General features: G+C 30.4%; 2 protein-coding genes and 1 pseudogene across 2 annotated transcripts; all 3 read right to left on the bottom strand.

Annotated features, from left to right (window-relative positions):
- Positions 1-1,790: 1,790 nt before the first annotated feature.
- Positions 1,791-7,157, bottom strand: LOC110704826 (homeobox-leucine zipper protein HOX11-like). The gene is made up of 4 exons (XM_021882642.1): positions 6,822-7,157; positions 5,654-5,991; positions 4,760-4,839; positions 1,791-2,395 (listed from the first exon to the last, which is right to left on the bottom strand). The coding sequence occupies exons 1-4, from the start codon at positions 7,063-7,065 to the stop codon at positions 1,960-1,962; spliced, it is 1,098 nt and encodes a 365-aa protein (XP_021738334.1). The 5' UTR covers positions 7,066-7,157; the 3' UTR covers positions 1,791-1,959.
- Positions 7,158-10,048: 2,891 nt separating this feature from the next.
- On the bottom strand, positions 10,049-11,365 carry LOC110704682. The gene is made up of 4 exons (XM_021882499.1): positions 10,895-11,365; positions 10,713-10,788; positions 10,556-10,630; positions 10,049-10,476 (listed from the first exon to the last, which is right to left on the bottom strand). Exons 1-4 carry the CDS (start codon positions 11,363-11,365, stop codon positions 10,049-10,051), a joined length of 1,050 nt encoding a protein of 349 aa, XP_021738191.1.
- LOC110704825 lies at positions 10,602-12,571 on the bottom strand (annotated as a pseudogene).
- Positions 12,572-19,559: the final 6,988 nt, after the last annotated feature.

The following is a 19,559-nucleotide window of genomic DNA, read 5'->3' as shown; positions in this document are numbered from 1 at the left end:
CACCTTTCCATTATATTTTATCATCCAAATGACTCCTTAGAAACAAGTTAAACTAAACAAAGCCTTTAACTCTCTTTTATTTTACTTACATTGTCATAAGCTTATTTTATTTGAAATTTATCTTCACTTATTAAAAATAAATAAAAAATGTTTGAAGGTTGTGGATATTTAAAACCCATTTTCCACAACAATGTTAATTTTTTGTACTTTGGTTACATTTTAAATCTCAGCCGATAAGAAATACAGATAATAATACTAATTGTTTAGTACTCTCTCCGTCCTTTTTTTTGCCCCATTGTCAAAGTTTGGGTCAAACTTTAAAAACTTTGACCATTAATTATTGTTATTCTACAAGAGGTAATATAGTCAAATGAGATTTTGTTTAATTCGTCTCAATGTATATTTTGTTAATATCAATTTTTTTATATAATTTTTACGCGTATGAAAATGGAAATATAAACGTTTTAACATAAGTCTTGGAGACCGTCAAAAGTCATATGTGACTATAAGATAGGGATAGAGTGAGTATCAATTACAATTAGTAAGATTTTAAAATTTTAATATATTTGAAGAGATTATAAAATCCTACAAGTATTTACTGTACTATGGATACACAGGACAATATTAAGATCAAGACAACATATTCCTAAACATAAAAATAATAATCACTAATTTTAGTTTTATTGTGTATACAAAATACAATATTACTGTAAATTACATTATATCGTTCTGTAAGGAGTAACTCTTATAACAAATTATTAGTGTAATAGTATGTGACTATGTGTTAATATATAGAAGTAAATGATTGATAAGAATGTTTAAACACCTATTTGCTCATTCAGCTATCTACTCATGCAGTCATGCCTTATTAAGCACCAATTTTTGTGAAAACAATGTCTAATATTTTTTTTCCTCCTTCATGCTCCTTACATTGGCGATTCAAGAGTATGACAAAATTATTTTCATTCTCTAAGAGATATCACTAAGCAATGTCAAAATTTAGGAAAATTTATATAACTAAAAAGATCCCTTTTTTTCTTTTTTTTTATTTTTTTATTTTGTTTGGAAAGGAAAAAGACCCAACTTTGACCAATCTTATTGAAAGTATCTCTAATTTTTATCGTTAAATAAGCAAGTAAATTTTTATGATAGAAAATAATTTAGTGCGAGATTATAATAATTTTTATCGTGAAATAAGCAAGTACATTTAGTCAAAATGATTCGAATAAAGGGAAAAAAACTTGCGTGGACAAAATGGCTTTTATTTCAACATCATAACTTTTATTTTAATATAGTGACCCTTTTTTTTTTAATAAAACAACTATAATGTCTATGATGTTAGTGGTCCACAATAAATTAGTATGAACCAAATCTATTTAAGAGTTTGTACGCGAATAAAGTGTTTTTTCACAAGGCAATATTTTTAAATCATCTCAAAGCTAGTGTTTTTTCATAAGACAATATTTTTAAATCATCTCGAAACTAATATTTTACTCCGTAGTTAATTAGTACTCATAATCGTTCAAAGGCTTTCAAAATAGCCAAAGCTGAAAGCCTTGATTTGAAATTACTCCGTAGTAACTATAACATCATGAGTAAATTACAAAGGGAGCATCATGATGAAGAAACCCCTAAAAAGCCAAAATTCCAAGGGATAATATAATTTCCTAATAAAAGTTAATATTGTAAGACTAAGAACACCCTTGTCATATCACTAATCTTTTGTTTTCTTTTTCAACTTTAAAGCATCTAAAATTCTCTACAAGGTCACAAACTAACAATCCAACCAATCAAGCAACAAACAATATTGAAGCTATCATCATCACAATTTAAAAGAATCCAACCAAAAAAACATTTCTAGATAGAAAAAAAAAAAAAAAAAAAAAAAAAAAAAAAAAAAAAAACCCTCTCGTTTTTTGTACATGAAAAAAAGAGGCTTAAAATAGCCACTACAAGATCTCATGAAGCAGCCTGATGAGCTTTACCGTTAGAAAAGGGCAACATGGCCACCTTAGGCTTACCAAGAGACAAAGTAACATTATTATCATCACCATTATTAGTACTAGTATTATCCCCCGAAGCAGCGGTGGTGCTATTAGTCGTGACAGTAACAGCAGTGGTGGGCTTAGCAACAACGGAGGTAGGGGTAGCCGGGGCAGGAGCAGGAGCAGCGACGGTGGCGGTGGACGTAGTAGTAGTAGAAGTAGGGGCCACACGCTCACAAGAAGGGCACATAGTAAGAGTAGTAGCAGGAAGTTGCATGTAGAAAGGCTGTGAAGTTTTCAAGGCTCTTAATTCCTGAAGCTCCTTTTGTAATCTCCTGTTCTCTTCTGTCAACGTCTCACAGCACCTCTTTAAATACTCGCAATCTACCTCTGTCTGCTTCAGCTTCGTCCTGTGTCATTTTTAATTCCCACATTCATTCCAACAGCTTTTTTTTTTTTTAAAAAAAAATTTGATTATAATAATAATAATAATGTATGAAAATAAATATGTATAGACTACTGTATCTGATTATAAAGTAAAGAGTAAATCATATCATATCCCAATGAATATAACACAAAGGATTGCTTTCAACAGCTATACTTTATGATCTGACCTTACAACCAGACATAAATACCATAGGAGAAATATACTACTAGCTCCGTTAACAGTTATTTGCAACGATTAGACATTTTTCCTCTCTACTTTATGTCAAATCGTTGCAAATAATTGTTAACGGAGGTAGTAGAATAAATTTTGAATAAATAAAAACGCTCCTATACACATTTTTATTATTACAGTACATTACAAGGGAGTGATACACAGTCCTTAAAGTTTCATATTGTTTGTGAGATAAATTTAGTCAAAGTGGAAAGAACAACATGACACAAAAGAATTACATTTTTCAATTAATTAATACTTGTATTTTATATAATACAAGTATATTTAATGTTTGTATGCAACTCAATTGCATATATCAAAAAAATTGATATTTATAAAATAATTCGTTATTAATGTTAATACAACTCTTAATTTATTAAAAAAAAAAATACAACTCTTAATATAACATACACTCGTATTATATACTAGTACAAAGTATTTATAACCCTTTTTTTTTATATAACTACTCTTAATTTTTTTTGTGATCAATCCCATGGACAAAAAGAAATGAGCAGCAATTTGATAAAAGAAATTATTTTGGGATGGGCCAAAAAAGAAAATGTAGGGCCTATATATTATGTTTCATAATTGCCATTGAAGCAAATTCATAAACAAAACAATGATGGACTTTTGGTAGATGAAGAATGTATTTTGACCATTAAAGAATAAAACTTTCAAAATTAACTAATTTATTTAACAAAATGTCATTGGTTAAACCATTACTGTTTTTCATTGTTTTTCTTCTTTTGGTAAATTCCTTTGCTATTTATCATTTATTTTTCTTACAAAAAATTAAATTTTATAAAATATAAATATAAATCTTGCATGCCAAAGTCTCAATTACCAACCTTTTGCCTATTTTTAACCCTTAAAAAGTTAAAAATGCATGATAAACTTCAATTTCTACCCATTATAGATTTTAATTAAATGCACACTCTTTTTTAAAGCAACTTGTACTAACAAATTAGACCACTTAAATAGGTTGAGTTGATTTGAATTATGTATGATCAAATTAGTGTTCAAGACTTCAAACGACTCTATTAGGTCAAACCCTTAAAAGTACTATCCTATAATTACGAATCGAAATTTTTGTTCAATGATAGATAATAGGTTAATATTATCTTATTAATATACTGTAAAGATATATTTTGTGTAATTAAGGTTCTCATAATTAGGTTTGTAAATACCTATATATATTGATTAATGAGAATACTCCAACTAAGGAGAATTACACTATTCTACATTCAATATCATATATACTTACTCTTTTTTTTTTACTTGACCTGTTTTTTTTTATGACGATTGCCAATGTAAAACTTTAACGATCAATAACTTTAATTTGACATAAGTAAAAATTATAAAAGTTATATATTATGATAGTATTTATTAAGACGAATTCAAAAAGATCCCACATAAATATGTTTTTCCTTACATATTATTCGTCAAAGACGATCAAAGGAGAAATGGTGAATAGTGTAAAAGTCAAAGCGGGTCAAATAAAAAAGAACGGAAGAACTATTTTATTAGTATTTTCATTCAATCCTTCAAGGTAAGAATTTTACTAGCCCTAACTTAAATAAAAAAAAAAAGAAAAAAAAAAAAAAAAGAGTACATCTACATAATTTCAAATAATAGCAACCTAATTAAAACTACTCTATCTATAAAATTATTGAAAAAAAAGACCAAAAACCAAGAGAAAGCATGTGAACAATCTAAAAATTGACTTTTATTTTACTTTTTCGTTCTATTCAACAGGTCAAGCAGTAAAAAAAAGATTTTGGCAGCCTACATTTAATAAAGATTAGATTTTGGCAACCTACTTTGTAATAAAGATTCATCACACGTGTCACTGTTCAACTTACAAAATTATAAAATAATACGAGTTGTAAAATTACTGGGATGAAAAATTTAATCTCAACCTCAAAACATTTTGGGTCAGAAGATAACTGTAAATTTTTTTGGATGTAGCATCTTTAGATTTCATTCACATAAGACAACAAGAAAAGACGAATTGTAGTGACATTTTTTAGATAAAATAATAATGTTGGATTATGTTTCATATTATTATCGGATTACCCAAAAAAGAAAATATTTTTTAAAAAGTTAAAATAAATACCTGGCTCGTCTGTTCTGAAACCAAACTTCCACTTGACGAGGCCGAAGATTGAGTTGCTTAGCCAATGCAAGTTTTTGCTTCTGCAATTCATTTGTAACATTTGTAAAAACATAGGTAATTGCCGCGAAAATAACGATCGCGATTAAAAGTGTTATCTAGACGCATAATTAAAGAACAAGAGAAAGTATGTTATACCGATAATGTTATTGTGGGCGGCCATAATTAATAATAAACTAAAAATCAATACCACGATTAACGAAACCCGTAGACCAGTGAGACAAAGGATTGTGTATGTACTACCTTAATAAATTTATATTAAAATGTCACACTCGACCATTATTAAATGAAATCTTTGCATGTTTTTTGACCAAATTAAATAAATGGCAAAGAGTACATAAAAAGTATTGACAAATTCTAATACAAATTGTATAATTTGAAAGTAAACTAGGAGGTGCAACTTAATTATTACAAAGGATAGGCTTGTACCATAAAGCATGATCCACAAATTTCAACATATAGTAATTGACAATTATTGATTGTAGAGAATTTTGGACCACCACCTCCATGTTTTTTTTTTTTTTTTTTTTTGGTCAAAATAAATAAAAATTAAAAATTTATTTGGACTCATACCACCTTCTCATGATACTAGGCATGCAATTTAAGTGGTGCAAAGGCTCCAATAGGTCATAGGACCAAACCTTCATTAATAATTTTAAAACTATTTTTGTGTTCTTTCAAAAAAAAAAAAAAACTATTTTTGTGTAATACAAAGACACCCAATTATTATTGGTAGATTACATGACACAGAACGAGTACTTTCTCCATCTCTAAAAATTCTTCCTATAATCGAATTAAAATAAAAACGGAATTGAGAAGGACAAAAAATTGACTTACAGGGTTCAAAGTATGGTGCTCTTTAAAGCTCTCTTCAAGAAAAGCCGATTGTTCTTTAGAAAGCCTAAGCTTTTTCCGAGTGGATCCATTCTCTTCATCATCACTTCCCTTTGACGTTGTTGCCCCTATCATTTCTTGACCATAATTATTGTTATTATTTTCATTTCCTCTCTTATTACTATTACTAGTATATAGAGAAAACTCCATGAACGACGACGTTCCGCTGTTCGGAGACGATTGTTCCTCCACTTCCTCCGGTGTAGTCTCCACCGCGGGCCGCCGGTTCGGTTCCATGATTTTTGATCCCGGTCCGTCTGATGAACCCGGTTCAGAACTCACTGTGTGTCCCACATGAAAATAAATAAATTTTTCTTTTTTTTTTTTTTTTTGCGGAATGAAAATAAATAAATTTGTTAAAAGTCAAAATTTTTGGATTACCGATTCATAAACCCACTAAAAACTTTACCAAGTGCATATATACAAGTCAACTCTCATAAATAACTTGTTATTTAATTTTCTTATATCTTATGTAATTTATTTTTCTTGAATGTTTTACTGTGGTTCAATTCAAGGGTATCCAAAGAAGAAATTGACAAATAGCAAAATTAAAGAATTAGGATTTAAAACATTTATTTAATAGGAAACGCATACAAAAACCATAGAAATATTTTTTTTTTTCCCGAGAAATTTTTGGACAAAAAAATATATGCTCCTATGCATATGTGATTAATAAACCCTGTATCCCGTAAAAAAATTTAAAAAAAAATAATAAAAAAAAAAAAAATTGCAGTCAAAACAGGATGAATATTTAGAGACGAAGAAAGCAAAGAAAATCAGGCAGACAAAATTAGATTCTATTACTCCGTATTATACGTCCGGATGTAACTAATAATAGATGAACGGAGAATAGAATAAAAACAAATATTGTATGAAGTTTTTTTAGGTGTGAATATTTCTACTTATTTTGACTTTGGCTTTTTTTATTAAAAAAATAAAAAATCTTTGAAATTAATCAAAAATTTGCAGAAATTTGTATAAATGATGCAAATGAATCCAAAGGTTTTTTTTTAAAAAATGGCAACAATGATTTTAAAAAATGAATAAAAACCAAGGTAAAAAATCCTAAAGAAAGAAATTAAAAAAAAAAAAGGAAGGGAAGAAAAATTACAATTATCAGTAAGCCAAGGAAAGCGAAGAGGAGGAGGTGGTTGAATAGAACGCGGAACAGGTGACAAAGGTAGCAGATCAAGCTGAAGCCTTGATGGATCTGACGAGGACGATGAATTTCCACCGTTAATTTCTCTCTGATCATCATCTTCCTCTTTCTCAGCCGTTAATCTTGATGATCCCATGCAGTAACCCACACTGTTACTCTCTACACCCCTGTTTCCCAAACTCAATGCTAACTCCATTTTTCTGAGAGAGAGAAAGTTGAGAGAGAAAATTAAAGACTAGACTTTGAATGTTTTTTTTTTGTCCAAATCCCCCTAAAAGGGGTCTGCTTTATATATAGGAAACTATATACTACGTAATATAATATTATTATTATATTCAATTATGATTATATTTGTAGTAACATTATTATTGTTTTTATAACATACGACTATACGAGTAGTGTGATTTTATTTTATTTATTGATTGAATTTTTATTTTTGGTACGAAAATATTTAATCATAAAGATTGACCGACAAATCTTGTTTGACAAACACACGTGAATATATATAAATACACTTCTACGACGACAACCGTTTTCATACGTTAGTTTTTAGATTTTATTGTTGTTGATTTTTATTATAAATTTTATTTCTTAATTAAGAATAATTACTTCTAGTCTAAGGTAGTAATCATATTGTCTAATACAAGTAGTACAATATAATTATTTAATTTTGTAATTTAATTAAGGAGGGAGTGATTTTTTTAATGGGACATTATTACTTCAATTGCATGGTTTTGGAGTGACTAGATCTTATCATAGCATTCCTTACATGTGAATTATTTATACACTTGTACTCTTTTTTCTTTTTTTCTTTTTTTCCTTTTTTTTTTACATCTAAATACAGAGAAAGATTTTCTTCAAATTTCTGTAGTCATAAAGATCGTTTCATTTTTAAGACTATTAGAATTCGGATAAGTTTGAATAGGATAATCAGTGTGTAGGAATAATTATAATTGATAATAATATCAATAATTAGATTGATTTCAGCCCAATTACAATTAGGCACAAAGATCTTGGAATTATTTGTGTGAATATCTCCAGGATATATTTTATAAAATACAATATTCTACAGAATTGGTAAGAGTATCATTGACAAAAACACATTTTTGTAAGGAAAAAAAAAAACAGATATATATATGCAATATATGATTTTTCTCAACACAATCAAATACATAAGGAAATAAATCATTATACATTATTGTCTTAATATCTTGGCCGATAAATCCTATTATAATTTAAAATTATTTAAACCATTTGATTTTATTTCCTAGTGTTCATTCACAGTTTCACACTAACAAATATCAATCATTTAAATGTCTAATGATTTTCTTTATTTTCTTGATGTAAAGATTATTAAATAAAAGGATAAATGATATCATATCAAGATTCGATATAGGTCTTAATTTTACCAATATTTTTATCTTATTTCTACCTATTTCAGGTGTTACAAGTTCAAGAAAAATAAGTTTTTAGAAGGGTTATCCAATTTCAAATTACGACTGCAATAAAGTTTAATAAGTTCATCAGGTTAATTCAAATAAGATAAGTTCAGATAACTGAAATCAGGTGAATAAAACACATACACTATCTCAATTAGGGGTGTTCAAAAAGTGGTCTGGACCTAAGAAATGGATCGGACCGGACCAAATTAATCGGTCCGGTCTTCGAATTGAGAAATTTATTTTTCCGGTTTTCGGTTCGTTCCAGTCCAAAACCCTATAAAAATCGGTCTTGGACCGGACTGGTTTTTTGCTTAAAATTATACATAAAACCTTTAATAATGATTAAGATTATCCTTAACAAGTTTGGAAACTTTAGTCGTATGAGCTTTTTTGTACTAAACATACAAAAAAAGATGTCAAAATATTGTTTTTCCTTTATCTTTTTACGAGTTTTCCATAAATTATTTAATATTTAGAAATTTTTTTAATGAAAATTCTAAAATCAGTCCAAAACGGTGCGATCCGAATTTTGAACCGATTTTTTCGTTCTGGCCCGGGTTTGGTCCTAGCTTAAACGGTCCGGTGTTCGGTTCTTGAAATTCAATTTTTCGGTCATCTTCGATCCTGTCCGATCTTGGACCGACCTAGTCTCAATTCATTTTTATCTACAAAATCATATAAAATTTGGTAACGTAAATTTATTGGACTCGAATTTATTATTATTTTTATTATTTATGCGAATGAGCTACAAGGGCACCACAAATTATATAAGGGGGTGGGGGGATTTAAACCTATAACCTATCATACACAGGCTCTTAATCTTAATCACTAGGCCAATACCTCATTGATTGAAATGGAATTCATCATTTGACATAGCATGCTGCTATATGTTAAGTTTTTGTATAATTTGATTAATCATTATGGCTTATAAGTCATTATATGTAAACAAATGAAATGTCATCCATTACTAAGCTAGCACGGTAGCAGTGTAGCACCACTACATGTATGTCGATCTACAACTCTACAAGCCATCAATTTCTTTTTCTGATATATTATCCTACCTCTGTCCACCACCGTGGAAAATCTTACTTCCCTCTCCGGCGAGGAATATAAATACGAATAGTTTTTCTTTAAAGCCAAACTTAAAACTTGAGCCTTACTGATAAATGATATACGTACAACCGAAAAGTTGGTCATATATATTTTATAGTATAGTATGATGATAATAATATGATGGAAGAGAAAAAGAGCTTGACCATGAGACCATCTAATACATACTTATTACTTACTATTATACTTAGGCCCTGTTTAGTTCACCTTATTTTTACTTATTTCAGAAAAATAAGTTCAGATCAGATCAAAAAAAATAAGTTCAGATCAGATTAGATTAGAAAAAATAAGTTCAGATCAGATCAGATCAGAAAAAATAAGTTCAGATCAGGAAAAATAAGTTCAGATCAGATCAGATCAGGAAAAATAAGTTCAGATCAGATCAGATCATATCAGAAAAAATAAGTTCAGATCAAATTATTATTATTATTATTATTATTATTATTATTATTATTATTATTATTATTATTATTATTATTATTGATTTATGATGTATCGGATTTGATTTTATCGTTTGTTTGAACTAGCAACATTGTCTATGTTATTAAATAGCACAAACAATAAACGATAATAATTAAAATTTCATTATAAGCTCCAAATCATAAACGTTTACAAATATAATTTTCATTACAAGACGTTCCAAATTTCCTTCGCTACATTAAGTTGTACTTCTTTCATTACAGCTTTACGATTCTCGTTAAACAAATCATAATCTGCTCTTGGTTCGATTTCTATACCACTATCAATGGGTATATCCAACTCATGTAATCGAATAAAATTGTGAAGTGTGAATGTAGCAACCATAATTGCCAATTGATGTTTAGTGTCCATTTGTGGCATCATTGTCAATATTTTCCATCGACCTTTTAATTGTCCAAAACATCTCTCGATCGTTGTTTGAAGTGAAGAGTGAAGATAATTAAAAAGTTCAAGCATGCCTTGTGTTGGTAGACCATTTCGAAATTCAGGCAAATGGGTTCTAATATCTTTTTCTTTTATTGGACTCAAATATCCAACGGTATTCGGATATCCAGAATCTATTAGATAATATTTTCCTGTTACAAAATAAAGTTATACAACATATTAGTATAGTGTCATGTATGGAGTAAAAACATACACTATTTAAAATTATACTTGGAGGTGGATGGGGAAATCGAAATTCTGGTACAATTAAGCAATGGTTCCATACAGTAATATCATGAGCACTACCTTCAAATCCAACGTTGATAAACGTGAAAAGCCTATCAAAGGAACAGGCAGCCAAAACATTCCATGTTTTATTTTCCTTTACGCCCTCGATGTGCCACACCATCATCATCGCTTACAACTGCATTTATATGAGTCCCATCCAATGCTCCAACACAATCCTAATAGTTCATTAACATTTAGGATACATTTTATAAGTGATTATATATTGCATATGCATAAAATAATATAATGACAATGCAAGATAATAATAATGTTTCTTAATACCTTGAAATATGGCCAATATTTTGTGCTGTCACCTATTTTTTTTGGCACCACGGTCAAACTTTGGTATGATTTTATGATCTCGGTAGACAAATGAACCATTGCTTCCAGTACTTGTTTAAAGTACAACCCAATTGTTGCAATAGAGTGCTGAAATCGACCGGCAGCATCACGATAAGAACTGCCTTTAGCCATGATATATAAAAATATTCCTAATTGCTCAGCCACAGATATGTAACGACCATCCGATAATAAATTTTTATTTTTCATGCAAGTAACAAGATCCACAAATGTGTTTCTATCTAATCTCAATTGTTCTTTGCATAAATCAGGATGGGCATGTAGTAGTCTGTTTATGTATTCGCTACCAGATTCTCCACCTAACCTTAGAGGCAATCTCTCAATTGGTGTAAGAAGTCTCTTTAGCTCTTCTAATGCGATAATTGTCAAGCACATTGAAAGTGTGTTATCCATTCTACAACATAAACCAACAAAATACCAACATTATTCAATTTGTAAAATAAAATCAACAATGACTTTTAAAATAAAGGCTAAACCTTCTTAATTAGATCACCTGAAAAGCAATAACATCATATGAAGCTACTTAAACCTAAAGGTCAGAAAAAATAGTAGCTTCATATGTGGAACCTTAATTAAAACTAGAACAACATCAAATAACTAACAAAGAACATATGAAAGTGCAAAAAAAGTCATAGGAAAACATAAGACAAAGTTAACTTCAAATACTCATCACCCCAAAAAACCTAATTAAGGACCACCCAATGTTGGATCTTGAAATGCTGTCTTCAAATACATTATCTTCTGATCATCACTTCGGAGACCTAAGAAGAAATTTGCATTATCGCCATGATGAAGAAAATTCATACATTGGTAAATAAATCCTTCTCCTTGTTGAACAATAGCCTCAATATTGTATAGAGCGTCTGAAACATCTTTATACTTATTACCACTCCCTTGCTTAAAATTAGTTTCAATAGACATTTTCAACAACTCTATACAAGAGTCAATGTTACTACTCTTGTTTTTTTAAGTTTACTAGTACACCCTTCACTCTTACGTTTCCCCAACGAGGTACTTTTAGGAGGTGAAATGCTCTGTTCATCATCCGAATTATTTATTCCCCTACTTATTTCCATATCTCCTATATTTTCATCACTGTGCCCAGACCTTTCCTCATTTTCTTTACCAATTTGTTCCCCACCTAATCCTGGATAAAAACTCCATTTGCTAGTAGCAAAAGACCCTGAAAAAAGTGCCCGTAACTTCTCTAGATGAGGCAATGGTCTCCTTAGGAATCTCGCTGGCATACCTTTATGTTTCTGCATAAATCACAAAATTTCGATTAAATAAATTTTAAAATATATTAGCATTGTAGAGGTCATAATGCAACAAAATGGATAAAAAAAATGTCATACCTTCACAAATATATTCCACTTATCATCTTGTTCAACTACAGGACAACCAGTAATAGGATCAAATGTAAGACCGGTCCAATTGAGTTCCATTTCATTCCAAATTTTGAACCTCTTCCTTAAATCATCCCAATGATTTCTTTCTTGTTTAATATTGAAATTCTTCCCACTTTTAACGTTCAAAGTACTCACTATTCTATACCAATTAACCTTTGATAGTCCACCCGCTTTCATCTCCAAGCATATGTCCAAATAAAATTATGTGCTGTCATCAGACCATGCTATCCTACCAGCCATTACACTATGATCAAGAGCACTTTAAAATTATTAGTTTCATGCATGAAAGATATAAATAATCAAAATAAGTACATAAATATATACGCTACGTTTCTTATGTATATAGTATTTATCCTCAAATCAACGCAACCAAACTCCACCATTTAAATTATTTTCCTTATTTACTTTTATAAAAGACATGCAACCCCGATATCCTCCTTTTTCCTTGGTGTGTGTGTGAGGCCGTGTGGGGAGAGGAGGGGGGTTTGTAAATCACTAATGTCTACATAATAGCGGTAGCTTGAATTTGGCTAAAGTAGTGGTAATAATTGAATCTCAAATAGATAAGTTCTTTACTTGATGCTATTATAAGTGGACAAGCTCTTTACTAATTCATCTCTTCTTTTACTGTATTAACACTATTCGTATAACCAAAATAAAGTATTATCAATCATTATAGAAATGGTCACCCAAAAAAAAAAAAGACACTATACGTATTACCAAAATAATTAAAGTGTTATCAAAATAATTATAACATGGACCATTTATAACAAGTATAGTAAAATATTTCCAATATTAGATTAATTCTATTCTTTTCCTCCTTTGCCAGTTTTCCCCATGAGCACCCCCTTCATCGCCACCGGCCCCACCCCCATAACCACCAGCATAATACATGACCCAACTCTAAACAATAAAACCCATAAAGTAAACAATTCACAAATCACAAGTATTGTAAAAGTTAAATAACAAGGTGACAATCGATAGATAATTTTCAAAAAAAAAATGATATATCATCTTATCACCTACTATACAATCATCAATTTGACTAATAATTTGACTACACAACATAAAAATTGAAAATTAAATAATTCCTCCTTAGATAAAAATTCAATTGAAACAATAATATACTCCGTAACTAGTAAATTACCCGATGAAGTGATGATTGTAGACGAAATTATGAAAATATAATATAAAAAAAACAATAAAGAGTTAAGGTATTTACCTATCAACGAGATTGTATACGAGCAAGCTACTACAATGACCAACAGAAGGACAAAATTTGGGAGAGATTGATGTGTTGTAGGTAAGAAATATTGCAATACGAAAAAATATATATACACAAAAAAACCGTAGTACCAAACTACCAACACTCCCAATTAATATTTTTGTCAGTCAACTATGCAGATTTCTGATAAAGTCATAAAACAATACTTTTTCAGGAATAAAACAATACTTGATATGTAAAGAAAAAATAGTCAACTATGCACCATGCAATTACATGTCTGGTATTCATTTCCTAGGATATAGTCAATGCGCCATTAATTGTCGGTTATCAGATTAGATTAATTATTATAAAATGAGATAATTAGAGAAAACCCAGTTCAGATTTCTAGAATTGACAGGCAGTAAAAATACAGTACCGAGAAAACCCAGTTCAGATTACAGAATAATTAATTTAAAATAAATAAATTAAACAAAAGAAAAATGTGAGTTCAGATAAAAATCAAAATCTTAGGATAATAAAATTAACACATCTGAAAAACTGATGTTGGTGGATAGATCGTGGAAGCTTTAAAAGAGGAAGATTCAAATTGAGAAATTACATACCGTACGGCTGGTCTTCAAGAAGAACATCATCGTCCTTTTCATTGTCGTCTCTTTCAATTTATCTCATTAAAATGTTGTTTGCCTCTCACTGTAGCTCAAACATTCAGTAGAACACTGAAAATCGGCGTGAACAAATTAGCGGCGCACGGGATTTTATAATAACAGGTAGATCCGGTTGACGATTTTGGGTAAGGATTGATTTTTTTTTTTCACTTTGAAAACCGTCATTCTGGAAATGGGAATGGTATTAAAGAACATGAAGATGGTAAGAACATGGGGAATATCGCCACTTTTGGTATTTATTTTTCTGTTCTTTACTTTTTTTTACTTTTTTTAATTTTTTAAGGGATAATCTTTTAAGGGAACATGTAGTTTTGAGAATATAAAGTTATAGTTATATTGTGTTGATTGATTTAAGTTATGATTATAAATAAAATGTGGGCTCATTATGTTATAATAATATGGATAAAATAGTCATTGTACATGGAAAAAATTGTCAAAAAAGGAAAATTTTATTTTTTTGGCACTTTTAATTTACTTACGGAGTATAATTCGTGCGTGACCCAAATCATGTCTTCCAAGCTTCAATAGAGGAGCCTAACGCTAACATGGGTCGGAAGAACCTATGAGAGGTTTCGACTCAGTAGAGTCTTTTTCTTTATATAAAAAAAAAAGGTTCAATAGAGGAACAAATGAATAAAAAAACACTTAAACACACGAAACAAGTTAAATATAAAAGATTAAATAAAAAAAGGAAAATGAAATCTAATAATCCCACCTTTGCTCCATCTTCCAGAAACAACCTCACCTTTTGAAATTTTAGAAACAATTCCATTAACAATAATGATATTATTATTATTTTTAATAATAATATAATATAATAATATAATAAGAATAAGAATATAATATAATATAATAGTAATATAATAATAATAATAATAATATAAATATAATATAATATAATATAAATAATATAATATAATAATAATAATAGTAATAATAATAATAATAATAATAATAATTAAACATTAATATTAATTAACATTAAAAGTAGAATATTGAAATAATTAAAATAAGGTCAAATCAGAAAAAATAAGTTCAGATTAGATCAGATCAGAAAAAATAAGATCAAATCAGAAAAGATAAGATCAGATCAGGAAAAATAAGTTCAGATCAGATCAGATCAGAAAAAATAAGTTCAGATCAGAAAAAATAAGTTTAGATCAGATCAGATCAGCTAAAATCAGGTGAACTAAACAGTCTCTAAATACATAAGCATGCAGGAGCATTACAAGTCCAGCATTTGAAATGAAAGATATTTATTCATTGTACAATAAAATAAGTTAATGTGTATTGTCAAACAAAAAAAAAAAAAAAAAAAAAAAGCTAATGTGGTATGTATAATAATCTTGGTGATTATTTTACATACGGTCCCATTTCGATCTTCCAATCTTTCAAATTTGATGATAACAAGTTGCAAATGTAACTTTTTTTTTTAATAAAGCTAGCTTAGGGACCTGAATAATACTCACATAGTTCAATATCTTACTTAATAATCAAGCTGATTGAGGATCGCTGATGTTGTTGGTGGATTGGGTATGATTTCCTTCCTTTATTCCTTTTCTTCTCTTGGGGAATTAGAGAAGGAGGTTGTTGCATTACTAAAGCGGATTTAGAAGTTCTCGAAGACGCAAGACATTGGGGCACGTGTTGTTGCCCATATCTTTACTAGGATTTGCTATAGCTAGAGGAGTGAGAGCCCAAATTGTATCTCGTTTTCCCACTAATTTTTTATAGGTTGTAATTTTGATATAATAATAATAATAATAATAATAATAATAATAATAATAATAATAATAATAATAATAATAATAATAATAATAATAAAGGGAAGCCAGGTTAATTTATGAGATTAACAATTCAGTTTCAGTCTATCTCCTCTCACAACTTTATGCATTGATTTATGTGTCACTTTATTATTTAACTTTTATTATTTAAAAAATAAAAGAAAAACACTATATTGTGAGAGGAGATATATTTACAGATTTATCTCAGAGATCAACTTGAAATTTTCCATAAATAATAATAATAATAATAATAATAATAATCTTGATGTATGTCTCTGAGATCAACTTGTAATTTTCCATATAATAATAATAATAATAACCCTTGGTGTGTAAAATCAGGGACAATTTTGATGTATGTCTTCAGGCCTGGTATTTGGATGACGGCACTGTTATTGGTGACATGTTGGTGGTGGGGAAGGTTCTGCAGTTGATTATGGAGGAAGGGCCTCATTTTGGATTACATCTTAACGTGGAAAAAACTGAAGTTTTCTGGCCTACAGAAGACCCTCGAAGCAAGCTTGTGGGTGTCTTTCCACCTAATATTTCTCGACCTTTGCGTGGTGTTAAGTTGCTTGGTGGTCCCGCTAGTTCCGATTCCGGTTTTAGTGGTGAGCTTGTGATGCAGAGGGTGACCAAGACCATTGCGCTTATGGATAAGGTTTCCATGCTTGATGATCCTTAGTGTGAGCTATTGTTACTTAGGGCTTGTACCGGAGTTTCTAAACTCTACTTTGCATTGCGTACTTGTCCCCCTAGTACTTTTGAGACGGATCAGCGTACATTCGACGGGGCTCTTCGATCTTCCTTGGAACGTATTGTTACTGCTTCGGGGCCTGGGTTTGGCGATTAGCAGTGGCGGCTTGCTACCTTACTATTTGCGTTTGGAGGGCTTGGGGTATATTCCGCAGGTGATGTTCATCATTATGCTTTTCTTGTTTTTCGGTTACAGTCTGCTAGGTTGCAAACACAACTTTTACAACATGCTAGCATTGTTGGTCTTGGGTTTTTACTGGGGATATTTTTGGTGATCACGCGGTGTCGTGTGTTGGTATTGTGGGTATTAAACATCGGCATAATGTTGTCCGGGATACCCTTGTTGATATCTGCTACAGATCTGGGATTTCAGCAAGAAAGGAGGTTGACATAGGATTGTCTGGAGGGATTGGCGGGCCCCTTAGACCTGCTGATGTGTTACTTTATTCCTAGGATCATGGTCGCGATGTTTGTGTGGACTTAACAGGGTCTTCTCCTTTGACACAGACAGGGCTATTTGACTTTGTTCCTGGACAGGTTGTGGCTGATATATGCGGCTCATCGGAAGCAGGTAAAGTATGAAGCTAGTTGTCGGCTGATTGGATATGGTTTCATTCCCTTCTCTTTTTCTTCGTTTGGGGAATTAGAGAAGGAGGCTGTTGTGTTGCTGAAACGGGTTCAGAGGTTCTCGACGACGCAAGACATTGGCGCTTGTGTTGTAGCTCATATCTTCACTAGGGTAGGCTTTGCTATAGCTAGAGGAGTGGGGGCCCAAATTGTATTTCGACTTCCCACTAATTTATTGTAGGCTGTATGACTTTGTTTGTTTTTGAGATATAATAATAATAATAATAATAATAATAATAATAATAATAATAATAATAATAATGACGAATTAAGTGGCTAAAATAAATGGAGCTGAGCTTAACTAAATTAAATTGAAACTTAATCTAAGCAAATTATACAATTTTTTCTAGCCTCTCTCTCCTCTCTCTAAAAACCTAGCCTCCATTGTTGAATTTTGGAGTGGCTTTCATCGGTTTTTTTATCGGTGGAAAGACCCAATCGTTGTTTTTGTGTGCTTTTTCTCTTGTTTTAGGTTTATAATAACTCTTCATCTTCTAGGATGAACATTTCTCCCTTGAAAGACAAGGATTTTCTTCTTATTTAGGAGGATTTGGCTCCTTCGAAAGACTGGATTTTTCTTCTCTCTTTTGAGGGAGGATTTGCTTTTTTTATTTCATGGATTGCTATAGAGTTGTTTTATGGGTAAAATTTTGTGCGAGATCGAAAAAGAGGTTAATTGTTCTAGTATAATCTAACGAATCAGACGAAAATTTTCTTCACGGCTATAACAGATCGATAGACCCCCTTGCCGAAAAAGGCAGTAAATCATAGCGATATGAAAGAGGGTATGAAAAATGCACGATTTTCCATAACGATCATAGCTTTGCTGACAAGATGTTTTTATTTGATTCAATTATATGTATTTGTTAGATCAAAATCTCTTTGTAGATGTCGTATGACTTTTATTTATAAATTAATTTTATTTTTAAAAAAAAAATTGAAACTTTGAAAAATAAATCTAAAAAAAAAGGGCCTTATAATGCTAACACATACCATACCAAGTATAACACATTAATAATCCGATATTATTTGTGAAAAAGTTACTGCTTTTCTTAACATTTTTATATGAGTACTCAGATTTCCCATCCATTATTATATTATAAAATAGTGTAGGTATTTTACACAAAATGCATACAATCACTCCCAAATTCATTTTTTTTTCTATATTATTCCTTTGTTTATTTTATTTTAGGTTGCATGTAAAGTGAGAAAAACAGAGCCTAAGACTCTAAGTTGTAATTTAGTTGAATGTATGTAGAAAATAACAATTCCATGGAAATTGGTTTGCCCTTGAAGTTCTCTATTTCTTATATATTGCAGCAACTTGCAATTGTTTGGTAAATTGTGGGAGGTCAAAGTTCTTATGGAATATATATATTTGTAGTACGTATTTCCATCATTTTGTGCAACCTTCTAGGCTTATTTACTTATTAAGTTCATTTTAGAAATTTGTTTAGCTCATGTAAGAATAGACAAAGGATCAATTATTTAGTTCATTCATATTAGTTCACATACATAGTTTAAGTTTAGCTAAGATATGGTTAATATATAAGTTCCAACATAGCCCAATAGTACCAATTAGTACTGTCAAAACGGTTTTACAGTTCGGTTTTGGTTCGGTTTGAAATCGGTTCGGTTTGAAATTGGGTCAGTTTGAAATCGGTTCAAATGTCTTACGGGTCGGTTTCAATTCGGTTTAAATAATTATCGATTCGATTCGGTTTCGGTTTATTCTTGAACGGTTTAAATTCGATTCGGGTTGTAAACGGTTCGGTGCAGACGGGTTGTGGTTTGTTAACGGTTCGGTGTAAACGGTTTTTATCCCGATTTAAATTCGGTTCGGGTTGTAAATGGTTCGGGTAGTAAACGGTTCGGTGCAGACGGGTTGCGGTTTGTTAACGGTTCGGTGTAACGGTTTTTATCCCGCTTCAAACAGTTTCGGGTTAGAAACGGTTCGATTCTTTTTTGGTTCAGTTTTATTTTAGTTTGGTTTATAACTGGTTCGGTTCGTTAACGGGTTCGGTTCTTCTACGATTTAACATTATTTGGATCGATTTTATTTCAGGTTTACTAAATTACGGTTCGGGTCTGTTTTTGATTTCAAAAAATCGATTTTTTATCAAG

The sequence above is a fragment of the Chenopodium quinoa genome, unplaced genomic scaffold (assembly GCF_001683475.1).
Source record: "Chenopodium quinoa cultivar QQ74 unplaced genomic scaffold, ASM168347v1, whole genome shotgun sequence".
NCBI lineage: Eukaryota > Viridiplantae > Streptophyta > Magnoliopsida > Caryophyllales > Amaranthaceae > Chenopodium > Chenopodium quinoa.
This window is presented reverse-complemented; position numbering and strand designations above follow the sequence as displayed.